This window comes from Ursus americanus, chromosome 25, assembly GCF_024610735.1.
Source record: "Ursus americanus isolate L20-20 chromosome 25, mUrsAme1.1.p, whole genome shotgun sequence".
NCBI classification, from domain to species: Eukaryota; Metazoa; Chordata; class Mammalia; order Carnivora; family Ursidae; genus Ursus; species Ursus americanus.
The window spans coordinates 43,676,609-43,693,131 of record NC_142151.1 but is presented as its reverse complement, the minus strand read 5'-3'; the positions used below and the strand labels follow the sequence as shown (position 1 = coordinate 43,693,131).

At 50.0% G+C, this 16,523-nt stretch overlaps 1 protein-coding gene across 2 annotated transcripts; it reads left to right on the top strand.

Moving 5' to 3' along the window:
* The first annotated feature begins 7,862 nt into the window (after positions 1-7,862).
* LOC123794622 (keratin, type II cytoskeletal 2 oral-like) lies at positions 7,863-16,040 on the top strand. Of its 2 annotated transcripts, XM_045800777.2 has the most exons (10): positions 7,863-8,190; positions 8,278-8,540; positions 9,620-9,840; positions 11,252-11,312; positions 11,985-12,080; positions 12,672-12,836; positions 12,938-13,063; positions 13,697-13,917; positions 15,219-15,253; positions 15,673-16,040. In XM_045800777.2, exons 1-10 carry the CDS (start codon positions 7,863-7,865, stop codon positions 16,038-16,040), a joined length of 1,884 nt encoding a protein of 627 aa, XP_045656733.2. The 2 variants fall into 2 exon arrangements, with proteins under 2 accessions (XP_045656733.2, XP_087711559.1); XM_087855433.1 differs by having other exon boundaries at positions 7,863-8,540; positions 12,690-12,836.
* Positions 16,041-16,523: the final 483 nt, after the last annotated feature.

Sequence of the window (16,523 nt, the reverse complement as noted above, 5' to 3'; positions counted from 1 at the left end):
CACAAGCCCTTCTGGGGTGCAAACAGTACAATGCACATCTCTGTTGTGCCTGCAATTGGGCTAATCATCCCCAGTCCTTCCAGCCCAGGCTGAAGGCTAGTTGGTTCTCCTACGAAACCACTGATGGGGGTATTGTGGGAGGTATCTGCTATCCTTAGAATCCAGGGTGACATCAACTTCTGGAGAAGATGGGAGCAGGAAAGGATGGTTCTAGATGGCAGCAAAGCAGACATTTTCATTGGGGGCAATCTCCCCTCCCCCACCAAAGAACATATGGCAAATCTGGTGACATTTTTGGTTGTTGCAACAGGAGGAGTGCTACGGCGCCTAGAGGGTAGAGGACTGCTTGCTACTTAACACCCTACAATGCACAGGACAGACCCCCCCGACAAAGAATTATCCAGCTGAAAGTGTCAATAGCGCTGCTTTGAGAAACTCTGCACCAAGCAAGTCAACTCCTTCACCCCTTTCCTTAGGAAAGGATCCTTGGTTACACCGATCTTGGTTATAGCTGAGCTGAATGGAGACCGTTTTGCTTTCGAGGGAAGTAGGTATTTTTAGGAGTTTTTTTTCAATGGAAATGTCCTTCTACTCGGGACAAACGCACAGGAAAGCAGCCAAGGCAAGCAGTGTGGCCATAGATGGGTATTTGCAAGACCTGTGCCAATGAACTGTGAAGTCTTGCAGTTCTGGAATAAACCTGGGTGTTTTATAGCCCCTGTGCCTTTGCCTGTTCCCTTTGCCAGGAGTACTCATTCCACCGTCAGTTACTTGATTGGCTCTTACTTATCATCGACGGTCTCTCAGCCGCTGCCTCCGGGAGGCTTTCCTGGACTGCCTCGTGGCTCTGAGATCTGCCTGTGCTCCCACCGGACCTGTTCACCCCCTTTCTTCCCTTGCCCTTCTGTATTAAAAAAACTAGTTTCATGTCTGTTCTTCACACTAGCATGGAAGGAACTCGAAGGGATGGGTGTACCTTCCTCGTCTTGGTGCCTCCCAGTGCTCACAGTGTCTCCTATGTGACACAGCATTTTACCGAGCTAATGCGGTGCTGGAAAAGGATAGGGTGGGCTCTTCAATGCAATGCTGTCCTGACATATTTCACAAAAACAACACGATTAAACAGGTCATTGTTGTTCAGTTCTTACTGGTGCATGTCGTACGCCGGGCAATTTGCATGTGTCATTTCATTTAATCCTCTCCATAGGAGGCGGGCGGTAATTATCCTCATTTTCTAGATGAGGAACCTGGGCTTGGAGCCTGGTATCAGCAATGGAAGTGGCAGATCTGGGCCTCTGATCCAAAGCCTGTACTCGCAACCACCGGGCTCTGCGGCTGAACAGGGCTGGCTGACCTCGCCCCTCCGGGATGCTCTCTCTTGCACCAGCTCCGGAATGTGGTGCTAAGGACTCTCTGGAGTCTTGAGGAACCGGAAGCTCCAAACCCGGTTTGGTTCCAAACTAAACCTGAAGTTCCTATGTGAGCAGGAGAGGTTTTTTCAGAGTTCCAAAGCCCTGTGAGGGGGCAGGTCCACCTTCAACTCGAGAGAGTTCTGATCACCGGTAGAGAAGCCAGAGATCAACCAGGGGAAATAACCTTGATAATGATGGGTGTTCCTCTTTGATGCCAAAGAGGAATTCGCAAGGTTTAAAACTATTTTCATTCATACAAGTGGATGCGTCCGGGCACATCTGTCCATTACATTCTGTGGGTGGGTTCTTTAAATGTCCAAGTGGACTTTTCACTCTGGGTGGTGTGGTTTGACTTGCTGAAGCCCACATGGATTCATGACAGGCTTTGGATAGCCTAATTAAAATCCTAGGTCAGAGATACCTGGGCGGCTCAGTTGGTTAAGCATCTGCCTTTGGCTCAGGTCATGATTCCAGGGTCCTGGGATGGAGTCCCGCATCGGGCTCCCTGCTCAGCGGGGAGCCTGCTTCTCCCTCTGCCTGCAGCTCCCCCTGCTTGTGCTCTCTCTCTCTCTGACAAATAAATAAATAAAATCTTAAAAAAAAAAACCTCCAAACCTAGGTCAGTCAGCTAATTGATTTGGGGCAAGTTAATTAACCTCACTAAGCTTGTGTCCTTATCTATGAAATATGAGTGAAAATTCTGACCTTGTGGCGTTTTTAGGACCATTAGAAATGCTACTCGTAAACAGCTTCATTTCATGCCTGGTGTACGGCAGGCACTCAGTCACCATTAGCCACTTTTATATTCTTTTTACAGACAGGTGAAAGGAGCAAAGATTTGAAAGAGGGAATTATTGTTACTAAATCATAGTCCCCGCAATTCTGGGATGTACACAGTAGTGCAATAAATATTTGTTGACTGATGGACGGCATTCGTGATGAGCCCCCGTAGTGGGAAAGTGGCTTGGCCAAGCGTGGAAGACTGGCTTCTGTGGAACTTGCCATGCCGACGTGAGTCCTTGCGGCTTGAGGCAACATCATCAGACTTCAGTGCTTCCTTGAACCTAAACGGGGCTACCCCTTCGCATTCCTCCCTCCTTTCACCTCTAAACTGGTACCTTCTGGAAGGGCTCTGTACATCAACGTCATCACCACAGGGGCTGTCATACGCTGACCACTTGCCCCGCGGAGGGCCTTCCAGGGCTACTTCCTATAGTCCGCACAGCAACCTGATGAGACGGTGTTGCTACCGCCAATTTACAGACCAGAAAACCGAGGGCAGAGAGTAAAATGACACGCTGGAGCCCTTGCAACTGGAAAGGGACGAGGCTGGGATTTGAACACCTGCCTCCCGCCAAGGCCTCCATGTTTCCCATCCCTCCACCCTGCAAAGAAAGAGAAAGAGAGGAGGTGCTGTCATTTGAGGTCCAGAAAAGTCAGCATGCCAATGAAAAGGGATGAGGCCTTTTTCCCATGGTGCTTCCTGAAGGAAGATCAATGGCTCTCAGAAAAACCCAGCAAGATCCATGGCTGGTGAGAGATCTGTGTGACAGGAGAATTGGTCCTCGAGGATGTGCTCCATTTTCCAGCATCCCAGAGCTCTTCTCCTGACTTCATCAACCTGCAGGCTTTAGTCTGCGCTCGGCTTCCTCGCTCATGCATAGAGCAAGTGCTTTCTCTCTGGGGATGAGGCCCGTCTCTTTGACTGTATGCCGTAACCTCTTTGCTGCCCTATTCGCACATTCTCATCCATTCTGGATGCATAGCTGGACCAGTGTCTCTCTAAGTGTATATTGATAGGGGTTAAGATAGAAAGGTTTTGTTAAATTTGTTTGGGAGACTCTAATAAGTAAAAGTAAATTATTTTTTTCTATGTGACTTCTTAGGGCTTTAAAAGTATGCGTGTGCTTTATTAAGACCCCAAGACAAAGCTATAGAATTTTCATTTTCCAAATTCATTTGGCCAAAGAAAATTTTTTTTTTTTTTTAATCAAGGCTATCTTGGGGGATAGAATTCTGCCCTAGATAAGCCCTGGGAGAGAATCCAGTATGAGATAAGGATTTAGGGGTGAGTTGAAGAGTATTATAATCAAGTCTGGAGAGAAGACCAGAGTTAGAATGAATTATTATTGCTGATGACTAAGACTTAGTAACATAAGGATTTACCCATACCTAGATTTTTTCTTCTCTATCGAACTTTAGCTGTAAAGGGGGCTAGCTCTATATAGTAATATGTTTTTACTGTTCATTTGTTAAGTAAAATGATTTCAGTAGTGATATTTTTATTTTATTTTCTTTTTTAGAAGTTTTCATTTTAATTCCAGTCGGTAAATATGCAGTGTAATATTAGATTCTGGCATACACTATGTGATTACGCACTTACATACATCACCCAGTGCTCATCACAAGTGCCCTCCTTCATCCCCATCACCTACTTAAAAAAAAATGTGTATCTTAAAGAAAGAAGATGTTACTTGAATGATGGTTCATACACTGTGTAGACCCAGTATAAGTTTTTACTTTAACATGGTAGAAAGGAGAACATGATGATAATTCTTAGTCCCAGGGCAGCATATCCAGAATGTTCATTTTTCTTTCTTTCTTTTTTTTTTTTGGAGGACAAATGAATGATTATCTTGAAGATTTGCTCTGTGACTCCACATATATAAAGGGCATGTAACCATCACCCCTTCATCCTCAGCTCCCAGGTGGAGAGGGATGTCTGCTCACTTTGACCTAGAGGTCGTGACTGCTGTCTCACGATTCATTCCTCCGCTCCCAATTATATTATGGGCAACTCTTAAGCATTCCCATTGCTGTTGAACACCAGAGAACACTTTGGCTAGAGGGAATAACTCTGCTTGGTGACAATTCCCCCTCATTCATAGGTGAGGAAATAAGGATCCTGAGCACTCAGCCATTTGGCAACCTTTACACGGAAGGTTCTGGCAGGTGAGGGATTAGAAGAACTCAGAGTGTTGGCAGCAGGCAGCCCATTTAGACGTCACTGCTCTCAAACAGATCCTGCAGTGAATACGAGAAATATTGCCGAGGATGCTAACTCTGGCTATTTCCAGCAGCTTCAGTCAACTGCTGAGGAAACAATCTCAACCAGCTAAATAGGGTGATGCTTTGGCAGGCTCTGGAGATGTGGATTAGGCAACCCAACCCAAGCCTGTGCTTTTGTGACCTGCCCATAGCCTCTCTCTACCCGTCTTCTCCGGCATACGCCACCACTGCCTCAGCACTGGGGCCAAGGGAGGGGAAGGGAATCAGAGACACTGAGGCCTGTTCTTGTTTGCGTTGGGCTCTCACGTGGGGCTTCAGGTGAGCCTGGCTCAGCATTTGATCTTCTGCTTTTAAGGGAATTCCAAAGAATGGGAATCAAGACCTCACCAAAAGGGACTTCCATTCAGCTGATGGGTGGAGTAAAGGTCTCAGAGAAGAACCAACACAGATCCCCTGCATGGATTGTCTGTGGATAGATAATGTTGATTTAAAAATCCAAACATTTGTTTCTGGACCCTATTTAAAACTCAAAACAATCCTGCAAGTGGGGTAGAATCCTCACTTTACAGAAAAGGAAAGAGAGGCTCAAAGAAGTCAAGGACCCTGTCCAAGGTCACTAATGAGTGCAAGGTAGACAAGGAAATTGAGCCGGGTCTTCTGAAGTGCATGATGACAGGCTTTCTGGTAGACCACGATTACCTTACTCCTGCGTGGCATTTTATAATTTTCAAGGGACTTTCACTTATGTTATATCCTGTGAGGTTTGCTACAAACCACTGGGGTAGGAAAGATTTGACAGATTAGGGCACAGATTTAGCGTGTTAAATCACAGCCCGAGGTCACCAACCTAATCCCTCCCAGCAGAGGTCTGCTCTCTACTATCCCGACTTGGGTTTCTTACTCTTCACCCTCAGTCCGCTTTCTTTTGCTACCATCCTTTGGTGGGTTGCTCGGGGGTGCAAAGTTGTTCTGAGAAGAGCCAAGGCTAAACTTAAGTTATTTCCTCCCCCCATGTCCCCAGAGTGCTAGCAATGGCTCCGTGTACAGTCTCTTACTAGGTGTCAAAAGTCACACTCACATTTTATATTTATTTAACTTAGTGCTCACAACAGCCCATGCAGAACCTATTATCATACCCACTTTATAGTTGAGGAAACCAAGGCTCATAAAAGTTAAGTAACTTGTCCAAGGTCAAAGAGCTAGTGAGTGGTGGAGCTGGGACTCTAACCAGGCAGACTGGCTCTAGACAAACTTGCAGAGCAGAAAATTAAGAATGAGCTGCAGAACAGTTCAAACTGCTTGACTTCAAGATCTTCAGACCTCTCCTCTGTCCTAGAATGCCTCGTCCGGTAGCCTCCCCGCAAAGACAGCGTGCTCACTGCTGCTTTGATTAGAAATCCAGAGATAGGGGTGCCTGGGTGGCACAGCAGTTAAGCGTCTGCCTTCGGCTCAGGGCGTGTTCCCAGCGTTATGGGATCGAGCCCCACATCAGGCTCCTCCGCTATGAGCCTGCTTCTTCCTCTCCTACTCCCCCTGCTTGTGTTCCCTCTCTCGCTGGCTGTCTCTATCTCTGTCAAATAAATAAATAAAATCTTAAAAAAAAAAAAAAAAGAAATCCAGAGATATACCAACCACCAATTTCTTGGGGAGTCTAGAGTCACCTCCCCCTGCTCTGTCATATCTTGTAGAGTCTTGAATGTGGATAACAACCCGAGAACATATTCTATTTATTTATTTATTTATTTATTTATTTATTTATTTATTTATTTTTTAAAGATTTTATTTATTTGACAGAGAGACACAGTGAGAGAGGGAACACAAGCAGGGGGAGTGGGAGAGGGAGAAGCAGGCTTCCCGCTGAGTAGGGAGCCCAATGCGGGGCTCGATCCCAGGACCCCGGGATCATGACCTGAGCCGAAGGCAGACGTTTAACAACTGAGCCGCCCAGGCACCCCGTGAGAACATATTCTTGCCATGTGTGGTGTGGTTGGGTGTAGAGGTGGGTTGGCGTGGGGATGAGGGATAGTCGAGCTGTCAGAAGCTAGAACAGTAATGTATCAGTGTACCCACTCTACCACCAAAGGTCCTCCATCCTCCCTCCCCCTAACTCCCTGGGCCCAGATGAAATACCCATAGTCTTGACCAGGACTTCCCAAACTTCCCTGATGATAAGGGTTGCCTGAAGGGCTTGTTAAAAATATAGACACTTAAGCCCTTCCTCTGAAGATTTTCATTCCATAAGACTGGGGTGAGACCTGGGTCTAGATATTTATATTCTTAGGCACTGGTTATGGGTCAGTTAACACAGGTCAGTGCTTACCCTATGCAAGAAGCTCACGATTCAGAATGAAAAGGACTCAATCCCTTGCCTTGATATGAACTCAGGGCCTATAGGGTTACTGACAAATAAACATATAAGTTTACTTGAAGACATAGTGGGAAAAGCACAGGGTACAGTGGGAAAACGGGGCAGGTTATCTAACCCAGACGAAGTGAGGTAGGGGTTGGCAGATCCTAAGGCGGTCAGCTCTGACACAGCCCACACTCTTATCCTGAGATGAATGGGATCTTTCGGCTTACTCCACCAGCCAACTGGAGGCTCCCCACTTTCGGTCCTCTCTTGCTCTGGATCCAGAAATCACCTGCTGTGGGTCAAGGATGGTGGCGGGTCAAGGACGGAGGTGGAAGGGCTTGGTCTGAGACTCCTCCCTGTACCTGTCCCTTTCCAGTTCCCAAACCTCATACTTGTTTGCTTCATATACGACCCTCAATTTTCCCTGGGTTAGACATTTTATCTCGTTTATTTCCCATGAGCAGCGCTGCTCAGCTCAAATGACAGCCTGGCTCGAATGGATGCCCTTGACTGAGGTGGTGCCAGAGAGCACCTCTGCCTCCCCATCCCCCTACCTCAAGCCCTCCTCTGGACATTTCTCTGCAGAGGTGGGCACAGATGACATGTTGCTGGGCCGTGGCACTCTGGCATTGCTGGAGGGATCCAGCTCACATGGAAGAAGTTGTCTGGTCCTCACCCCTGTGTCGTGGAGCTCAGTGGCTCCTAATCCCCTGGTGTCAAAACCCAATTCATCTTGCTGGGTCAGGTGCTGTCTGAGTTCCCTAAGCCCCCTGAGGAAATCACAGGGAAGAAGGGAGGAGAGCTCCAGTCTTTTGTCAACTGCGGCAAGTTTGGGTGATTAAGCTAAAAAAGCAAAGTCGTTTTGGTCCAGAGGATTAGTTTTGAGGTGTGTTGCAAGTCTAGAAGTAACTTATTGCCTGGGAGGCAAACCAAACCCAAGATGACTCTCAGCTAATTGCTTGCCTTCCCCTGTGCCAAGCCTAGTTCCTTGGTATATAAAGGCCAGCCTCCGCTTTGTCCCCATCCTCGGCCTTACCCCTCTCAGCTCTTGCTAAGTGACTGCTAGCTGACCTCCCAGCTCTCTCACCATGAGCAGACAAGTCTGCAGGACGTCTGGGGGCGGCAGCCAGGGCTTCTCGGGCCGCTCCGCCGTGGTCTCCGGCAGCAGCAGAATGAGCTGTGTGGCCCGCTCCGGGGGAGCCGGCGGAGGGGCCTGCGGGCTCCGGGGTGGAGCGGGCGGCTTTGGCAGTCGCAGCCTCTACGGCCTGGGCGGCAACAAGAGCATCTCCATCAGCGTGGCTGGCGGCTCCCGGGCTGGTGGCTTTGGGGGAGGGCGTAGCAGCTGTGGCAGCGGCTTTGGGGGTGGCTATGGAGGTGGCTTTGGTGGTGGCTTTGGTGGTGGCAGAGGAATGGGAGGTGGCTTTGGAGGAGCTGGTGGCTTTGGTGGGGCTGGTGGCTTTGGAGGGGCTGGTGGCTTTGGAGGGGCTGGTGGCTTTGGTGGAGCTGGTGGCTTTGGAGGGGCTGGTGGCTTTGGTGGAGCTGGTGGCTTTGGTGGAGCTGGTGGCTTTGGCGGGCCTGGTGGCTTTGGTGGGCCTGGAGGCTTTGGTCCTGGTGGCTTCCCTGGGGGAATCCAGGAAGTGACTGTCAACCAGAGTCTCCTGCAGCCCCTCAATGTGGAGATCGACCCCCAGATTGGGCAAGTCAAGACCCAGGAGCGGGAGCAGATCAAGACCCTCAACAACAAGTTCGCCTCCTTCATCGACAAGGTGAGGGCAAAGCTCAGAGGTGCCATGGAGGGTTTTGGCTGCCCAGGGTGTTGGTATAGGAAGACACCAGTGGGATCTGCCAGGCTTACAGGCAAGGGTATTGGTTTCTTGTCCTAGTTCTGCCTTGGGCCCTCAGGACAGCGGGCATGCCTCTTTGGCTCTTCAGGCCCTGTTTTCCCAGCTGTGAAACAGGGAAAGGATCCCAGCCCCTGATTTCCTTCTAGGAAGAGGACTATAGAAAACGAAGTGAGGGTCCAAATATGTTTGTTCTCCTTTGAAGAACAGGGCATTAGCCATGAAATTATTATAGCTAACATTCAATTTCTCTTGAAAGGCAACTTCTTGATAATCTAAACTAGCTGGTAATCAAATTTGCATCAGTGCAAACTTTGCCTCTCAGTGATGAGTGCTGGCAACTGATTTACCTTCTGAATGGTGCTGTGTTTTAGCCGATATTAATTTGAGCCGTCTATGCTGGGGCAGGGAAGGGTGTGCTAGGTCTGGGAATGAGCCTGGGGTTTGAAGTTAAACCCAGGTCATCCATAAGCTGAGTAACTGAAAGGGGGAACAACTAGGGAAAAGATGAAACAACTTAGGAAAAGTTAGACCCTGTTGACTGTTTTCACTGCTTGCGGGAAGGTAAAATTTTCACTTAAAAAACAATTGCAAATAACTTTCTTTATCCTGATCTGTACTTGTGTTCTGAAGGCTCCCCGTAGACTAGGGCAGTGCTGGCTGTGGCTCTCAGCTTGGTCACCTAGTAGCCAGGTCAGTTTGGGCAACTTAAACTGTTTGAGACTGTTTCCTTATCTACAAAGTGGATAATAACACCTCCCTTATAGGTCATTGCGAGGACTAAATGAGATAGAATAAGTGAAATTAGTAGGTATAGAGTAAACAACACATTGTAGCTCTCTCGTCTAAATTCCCATTCTTCTCACTTAAAAAAAACAAAACAAAACCCAGAAGCTATTGCAGATTGGAGAACTGGGTTCATTTCACATTTCCACTGTTTGGGATGTGTGGCCCCACTTGCCCAACTCAAGAGGCTGTTTCCTTTCCTTTTTTACCTGATACAGGTACGGTTCCTGGAACAGCAGAACAAGGTCCTGGAGACCAAGTGGGAGCTCCTCCAGCAGCAGACCACAGGCTCTGGCTCAGGGCCCAACAACTTGGAGCCTTTCTTTGAATCCTACATCAGCTTCCTGCGCAGGCAGTTGGACTTGGCTCTGGGGGAGAGAGGGAACTTGGAAGGAGAGCTGAAGAACATGCAGGACCTCGTGGAAGACTTCAAAAAGAAGTGAGGGCCTCAACTGGGGAGTTTCCCCTTCTGGGGGATTAGCAGGGAGGTGTAGCCCCAACTTGAGATTTCGACTGTTCCGGGCTGTACCTTCTGCCAATACTCTTGGATGGACTTGTTGAGTGAGGCATGACCGAGAGGAAGGGGGTGAGAAGGTGGGGAGGGAGACTTCAAGGTGGCTGATTATGACAGATATCTCAGGCTCCAGGGACCCCCTTCTGCACTGGCCCAGGTGGATGAGAGAATCAACCCAGAGTTAAAAGCCCTTTGGGATGGAGAGCTGGCCCTCCACTTATTGTACATAGGACTCACCTTGGAAGCTTGTCAGAAATGCATATTCCTGTGCTCCGGTCCTAGATATTCTGAATCAGTAGGTGTGGGGCAGGTCCCAGGAGTCCGAATGCCCCGTAGCTGCCAGGGGTCCCTGCCAGATGGTCTAGGGCCGCACTCTGTAAAGCACTCTTTCAGTGCGTCCAATACCCTGTCTCTGGAGTTTCAATCAGCCTCCTGCTGCATGTTTGGGGTTGTAGTGGATACCCTCGGAGGTCTGCGAGAAGCAAATTGGGCCTCTCGAGGTGGGGCGGGAGCTCCAGACATCCCCGGGATCAGGACCCACAGGGGTGGGCACACCTGCTCTGGGGAGACCCCATTCTGGTTCAACCGCATAAGCCTGCCGGGCACCTAGGCTCTCGGCTGAGCTCCGGGAATCCAGTGGCAACTCAGATTGCCATTGCTCAGAAACCTCTTCTCCTGGAACCATTCCATTTTTCAATCTTCATGAAATCTAGACCCTTGGTGGGAGATTATAGTCATTCATAAGCAGGATTCTCATAAACTTGATGCATTCAGAAGACAGGAGTTTATTCTTACCCCAAATTCTTAGAAGAAGCACCTCTAATTAATGGAAAGAGAAACAGAGCAGAGGCAGAAAACCCGGTCTGAGCAAATACCTCTCTGGGTCTCATATACACCCGTTGCTCTTCGCGATGTCTCTCAGAGCCAGGCAAGAAGTCGGGCTCCTCGAAGTCTTCTCCCATCCTGCCTACCCACACTCCAGCCTGTCACCCGGACTTGGGGCGGAGAAGCGTGAGGCAGCGGTCTCAGCTCTGAACGGCTTCTAAGCCAGACTGGTTACATAATTCTGGGGGCTCAGTGCAAAATGAAAATGCAGGGCCCTTGTTAAAAAAGAAGAATTTCAAGATGGCGCCAGCAGAGCATTAGAGTGAAGGAATGTGAGGACCTTCTGAGCCCAGGCCCTGTGGAACTGCACAGGCCACATGCCCATGAAGTTGGTCCTGTCTCTGGGTGAGGGGATTCTGCACTGATGCTTGGAATCCTCTTTTTTTTTTTAATTTTTTTCCTTTTACTTCTGAAATGTCACTGTCCAGACGCGTGCTTCTTTCTGTCCCAGGTATGAAGATGAGATTAACAAGCGCAATGCGGCTGAGAACGAGTTTGTGGGGCTCAAGAAGGTAAGAGAGCTGGGAAGAGCCAGTCGAGGCTCCATTTCTGGGCACTAACGCCATGGAGTCAGCTGCCCTGGGGCATAGGGACCCTATGCTGTGTGTGGGGTCTACAGTTCTCCTTACGTTTTTGGAAACAAAGGAAGCTGCTCTAAATACATTGTTGGTGAGGAAGACATCTTACAATGTTCCTGTGATTAGTGAACTGATTAGTAATGCGAACTAATAATGAAGGTTTTATGTGTAGCATTAATCAAGGTTTTTAGCTACAAGTGCACCCTGGGTGTTATTAATAATAGCAATCCTCCAGTACTTGCAGCTGACTTAACCAGTCATCATAAAGACGAGATAGTGAGAAGAATAGCCTCATTCTATTCGGAAGGTTGGTTAAGTACCCCAAACCCAAAGTCCCATGTTAGATAAACGTGATTTTTCTACACTTATGCCAATGCCTCGCTAATATGGTTCATATTTTGTGAAAGCATTGGGGTTTAATTGGTCAAGGCAACTAAAGGGAAGAAAACCACTTTGACTTAGAAGGGAAAGTGAGGAGTGGAAATTAGGAGGAGGGCAGGGGAAGGACGAAGAGGAAGGAAGAAGGCTTAGGAAAGAGCTGTGGGTGGTTGGGGGACAGTGGGTCATTCTTTTGGGTTTCTGATGTCCTGCCTTCACTCCCTGCAGGACGTGGACGCGGCCTACATGAACAAGGTGGAGTTGCAGGCCAAGGTGGACAGCCTGACGGACGAACTGAACTTCTTGAGGACCCTCTATGAGATGGTGATTCCTTGATTCCTCGGTTTGCCAAGCTCCAGAGCCTTCTCGTCTGCATCTTCTCAGACATGCTTCCCGAGTAGGACATTAGGGGTTATTCAAGTGGCAGAACACCCCCAAAAGCAGCAACAGGGCTCAGAACTCAGCCCTCACCCGGGAAATGCTAACTTAGCTCCCCCAGCCTGCATGGACATGGGCCGTAGGGCCAGGGTCCCTCTCTGCCTTTGTTTTCCCCCTGCTCTCTGTCCATGTTGTTCTACACCTTCCCTCTGACTCCTGTACCAGTATCCTAGCTAGCCCCTTCACGGTACCCCCCCCACCGTAGTCCCATGGAAACCCACACAGTCGGCCCCACTGGCTGATACGCTCAGGCTGACAACCTCATTGTATTCGCACATTTACTTTTTCCTTTAACTTTGTTGTCTGGGATCCTTTAGCCTACAGCCAGGCCTGAAATGCAAGCTTATTTTTCTAACTGTCCCATTCCTGGCCCCATTGTTGGGATATTTCTGCTGACAGAAGATTCTTGGATGTCTTCGTTCCCAGCATCTTCTGGGACCAAGGGACGGTGAAAATGACCATCCATGTTCCCCATAGGAGCTGTCTCAGATGCAGAGTCATGTCAGTGACACGTCTGTGGTCCTGTCCATGGACAACAACCGCTGCCTGGACCTGGACAGCATCATCGCCGAGGTCAAGGCCCAGTACGAGGACATCGCCCAGAGAAGCAAGGCGGAGGCCGAGGCGCTGTACCAGACCAAGGTGGGAGCCTTCTCCTTGCTCCCTTACTCTAGGCTTAAGTTTTGCTGACCAAGAATGTTCTAACACTACAAGACCATGTTGATTGGTTTCTCCTCTGTCAGCTTGGGGAGCTGCAGACCACTGCTGGCAGGCACGGGGATGACCTGAAGAGCACGAAGAGTGAGATCATGGAGCTCAACAGGGTGATCCAGAGGCTGCGGGCCGAGATTGAGAATGTTAAGAAGCAGGTGGGTCTGTACCTAAAGGAGAGATCCTGGGGGTCTTCTGGGCCCTGGAGAGAAAGAGAAACAACAGCTGTGTCTCTGCCACACGCTCTCTCTGTCCTTTCATGGTGTCACATGTGGTATAGCTGGGAGAGTCCATTCTCCCTGAGATTCCTCCTCGAATCTGAGCTTCTTGGAAAGCTCCCTAAGGAGAGATGGTTGCTCATTCTGGCTTTCCCAGCAAATCTTGCGACTGTAGAGATCGCCTTAAACACTCGGTTTCAGTAGAATCTGCCTTCAGTGAACTATTATGCGCTTCACACAACCTCAATGGCTAATTTGTATCACTGAAATAAAGTGATTTATTAGGTAAGGGAGTTTTTCACAGTCTTGCAAAAAAGAACCAGTTACTAGACCACTATTACCTTTACCAGCAAAGCAGTCTTCCTTTTCTTGATGAGACATGAGTTAATTTCAATGGACCAAAGATAAATTGACCAACTGTAAAATGGAATTCTGTTTTCTGGGCATGTACCCTTGTGATTTCTAAGGAAGGGGATGGAGGGATGTGGAACGGGGAAGAGAACTTTCAGGAAAGATCAGCTGTTTGTTTCTTGGTCACTCTGCTAATTGGTCTCCTCCCTCTCCCTGCCCTAGAATGCCAACCTGCAGGCGGCCATTGCTGAAGCTGAGCAGCGTGGGGAGCTGGCCCTCAAGGACGCCAACGCCAAGCTCCAAGGCTTGCAGACTGCCCTCCAGAAGGCCAAGGATGACCTGGCCCGGCTGCTGAAAGAGTACCAGGAGTTGATGAACGTGAAGCTGGCCCTGGACGTGGAGATCGCCACCTACCGCAAGCTGCTGGAGGGCGAGGAGTGCAGGTGGGCTGCTGTGGGGTCAACATTCTCCAGGTAGGATTTTAGAGTGACCTTTGATAACAAAGAAAGAGAGCAAGATGATTGGAGAGGACAACCCAGACAAAGGGTAAGGAATCTTCTGAATGACAGAATTTGGCATTCGAGCACGCCCCTTGTTTGGTCAATCAAGATCATCCAATTCTCCAATCTACCGTGGCCAACAGCGTTGTATTGCCTAGCTCTACTGACCCCCCTTACAGGCAATGAGCAAGGAAAAGTGCTTTGGGGTTATAACGACAGTTATAGTGCGGTCCACTGACCGTTCTGAGATGATGTTCTATGCTGTCCAATACGGTAGTTATTAGTCACTCGAGTACTGAAATGTGGCTAGTGCCACACAGGAACTGAGTTTTACACTTATTTTAATTTAATTCTAATAAATTTAGCTAGCTTCATGGGGCTAGCAGTTACCTTACTGGACAGCACAGTATAGACAGTCCTGGCCCTCCACTCCTGGGGCCGAGTTCACAGGGAAAGTGGCTGACGCACACATACTCTGGGGATATAGCACAGTAGCAAGAAGCAGGTAAGGGCTTAGCGAGTGGATATCAGATGCCAAAGGACCGTCAAGGATTGAGAGATCTTTCTACTGACTAGCTGCTCTATGCATCCTACGTTTAGCCTCTGTCCTCAGGCAGCTCCCAATCTGATGGAGGAAGCAGAACTCAGGTGTGAGAAGGAACCTTAAGGATTTTTTATCAGTCTCTATGAAAAGGAGTGGGAGGGATGATGGTGCTATGTGTACTGGGAATGGTGGGATGAGGACGGAGTGGTCGACAACAGTGGGGCAAGGTGCGCAGACATGCTCCCTGTCTGCTCAGGTACGTGGACACGCCTGCTCCATGAACAAGAACGAGGCATAGGATGATGAGTCGTGTGGGCAGGACATTTTCAAACTCCTCATGTGTTGAGTGTCAGCCCCTCTCACATGTTACCCATCTGAACCACCAAAGGGCTAACCAACTGGGAGAGGGGTGTTGAGCAGTTGGCCTGGAACGAATGGTCTGGAAACGAAGGAACGAGGATGGACAGATGGAGAAATGGAGGGTGGCTGGAGAAGCTCCTGAACACCTCAATTCCCCCCAAGCAGCCTCTTTTCCTGGCGGGATGGGGTCATGGAGGCACTTGGAATAGCCTTTCTTCCCCTGGGGGCTTGACCCCTCGTAGGGAAATAGGGAGGCGTGGCTCCCAAGGTTATGAACCCTCAGCTGTTGGCTAATGACTCATGGCAGAAACAATCCACATCTCCTTCTCTTCCTTTTTAGGATGTCTGGAGAGTGTCAGAGCGCTGTGAGCATTTGTAAGTAGCCCTTCAAAAACTTTCTCCCTGGGATGCAAAAAGGGTGACCAGAAACATCCTGACTGCCTGACCCGCAGCGGGAGAGCTTGACCCATGCCAGCAGGCCAGGCCACCAAACAGTGCTAGAGTCTCTGGCCGTGGCCACACTCTCCCCCGCTAGCATAAGCAGGGAAACTCTGAGGCCAAAGCTAAAATGCCTGTGGTCTTGGGGAGTTCCCTAGGCTGGAGAACCAGAAACTTCTGTGGATGCTGCCAGCTCCTGTTTCCGGGGGACACCAGAGGGCCAGGCTCACTCTTATCATTCCCCAGCTGAGGCCTCAGGGAAGCTGAGCACCTTTCTGACATTTGCACAGCCAAGCAGGGCAGAGTTGCGATCCCGACCCGGGCCTTTGCCTGAACGCAGTGCCTGTTCTCCACAGCGGTGGTCAGCAACGTCACCAGCACCAGCGGCGGCTCTGGTGGCAGCCGTGGAGGGTTCAGCGGCGGCAGCAGCGGTGGCTACAGAGGCGGCGGCAGCAGCAGCAGCAGCAGAGGCAGTAGTGGGGGCTATGGAGGGGTCAGCGGCAGCAGTGGCAGCGGCAGCAGCGGCTACGGGGTCAGTGGTGGCCGCGGTGGGGGCTACCAGAGCGGCAGCAGTGGCAGCAGCTCGGTGAGTCAGAGCGGAATTGGCTCTGGCTCTGGCGGCATCCAGACCTCAGCAAGCAGCGGCTATCGGTCTGGCAGCGGAGGCAGCATCGGCATCCGCTTCTCCCAGACCACCGGCTCGGGCCAGCACTGCTCCAAGTGACCGTCCGGGGCTAAGTGTCCGTGCCCGCCCGCGTCCCTCTCAGCCTGCCCCCTGCGCTTCCCACTCTGCTTGGCGTCCACAATTGCCAACCCCAACCTTGCTTTTCTTCGAGTTCCCCGGAGAAGGGGCTGAACTTCTTGGCTCCTCCATCCCCAAGATCTCTCCTAGGCCAGGGAGGTCCAGCTGCTAATCCCAGATGACGACGTCCCTGACGACGGTACCAGTACCTGAGCCCAAACTACGGTGGGCCTTCCCAGCCTGGCCTGTTCCCACGCTGGCCCATCTCCCTCTCTCACTGGGAGTTGATGGTCTGAAGCAGCCGTGTTTCAGCCCTGTTGAGGAGGGGGATGCTAGAGGGTGAATGGTCAAGTTCTCTGGACTGTTGGTTCTCAGGGTGCCGTCCCCACCTCTGGGCATCATGTCCTAACTCACCTCTGCCCCTTTAATTCCCCCAGCTCTGGATCCTCTGGTGATGATTGTGTT

Excerpts from the sequence above, each read along its gene's own strand:
- LOC123794622 (XM_087855433.1), top strand. The coding sequence starts at position 7,863 with ATGAGCAGACAAGTCTGCAGGACGTCTGGGGGCGGCAGCCAGGGCTTC. Across the intron at positions 13,064-13,696 it reads TTGAGAATGTTAAGAAGCAG|AATGCCAACCTGCAGGCGGC; the intron begins GTGGGTCTGTAC and ends TCCCTGCCCTAG. Across the intron at positions 15,254-15,672 it reads TCAGAGCGCTGTGAGCATTT|CGGTGGTCAGCAACGTCACC; the intron begins GTAAGTAGCCCT and ends TGTTCTCCACAG.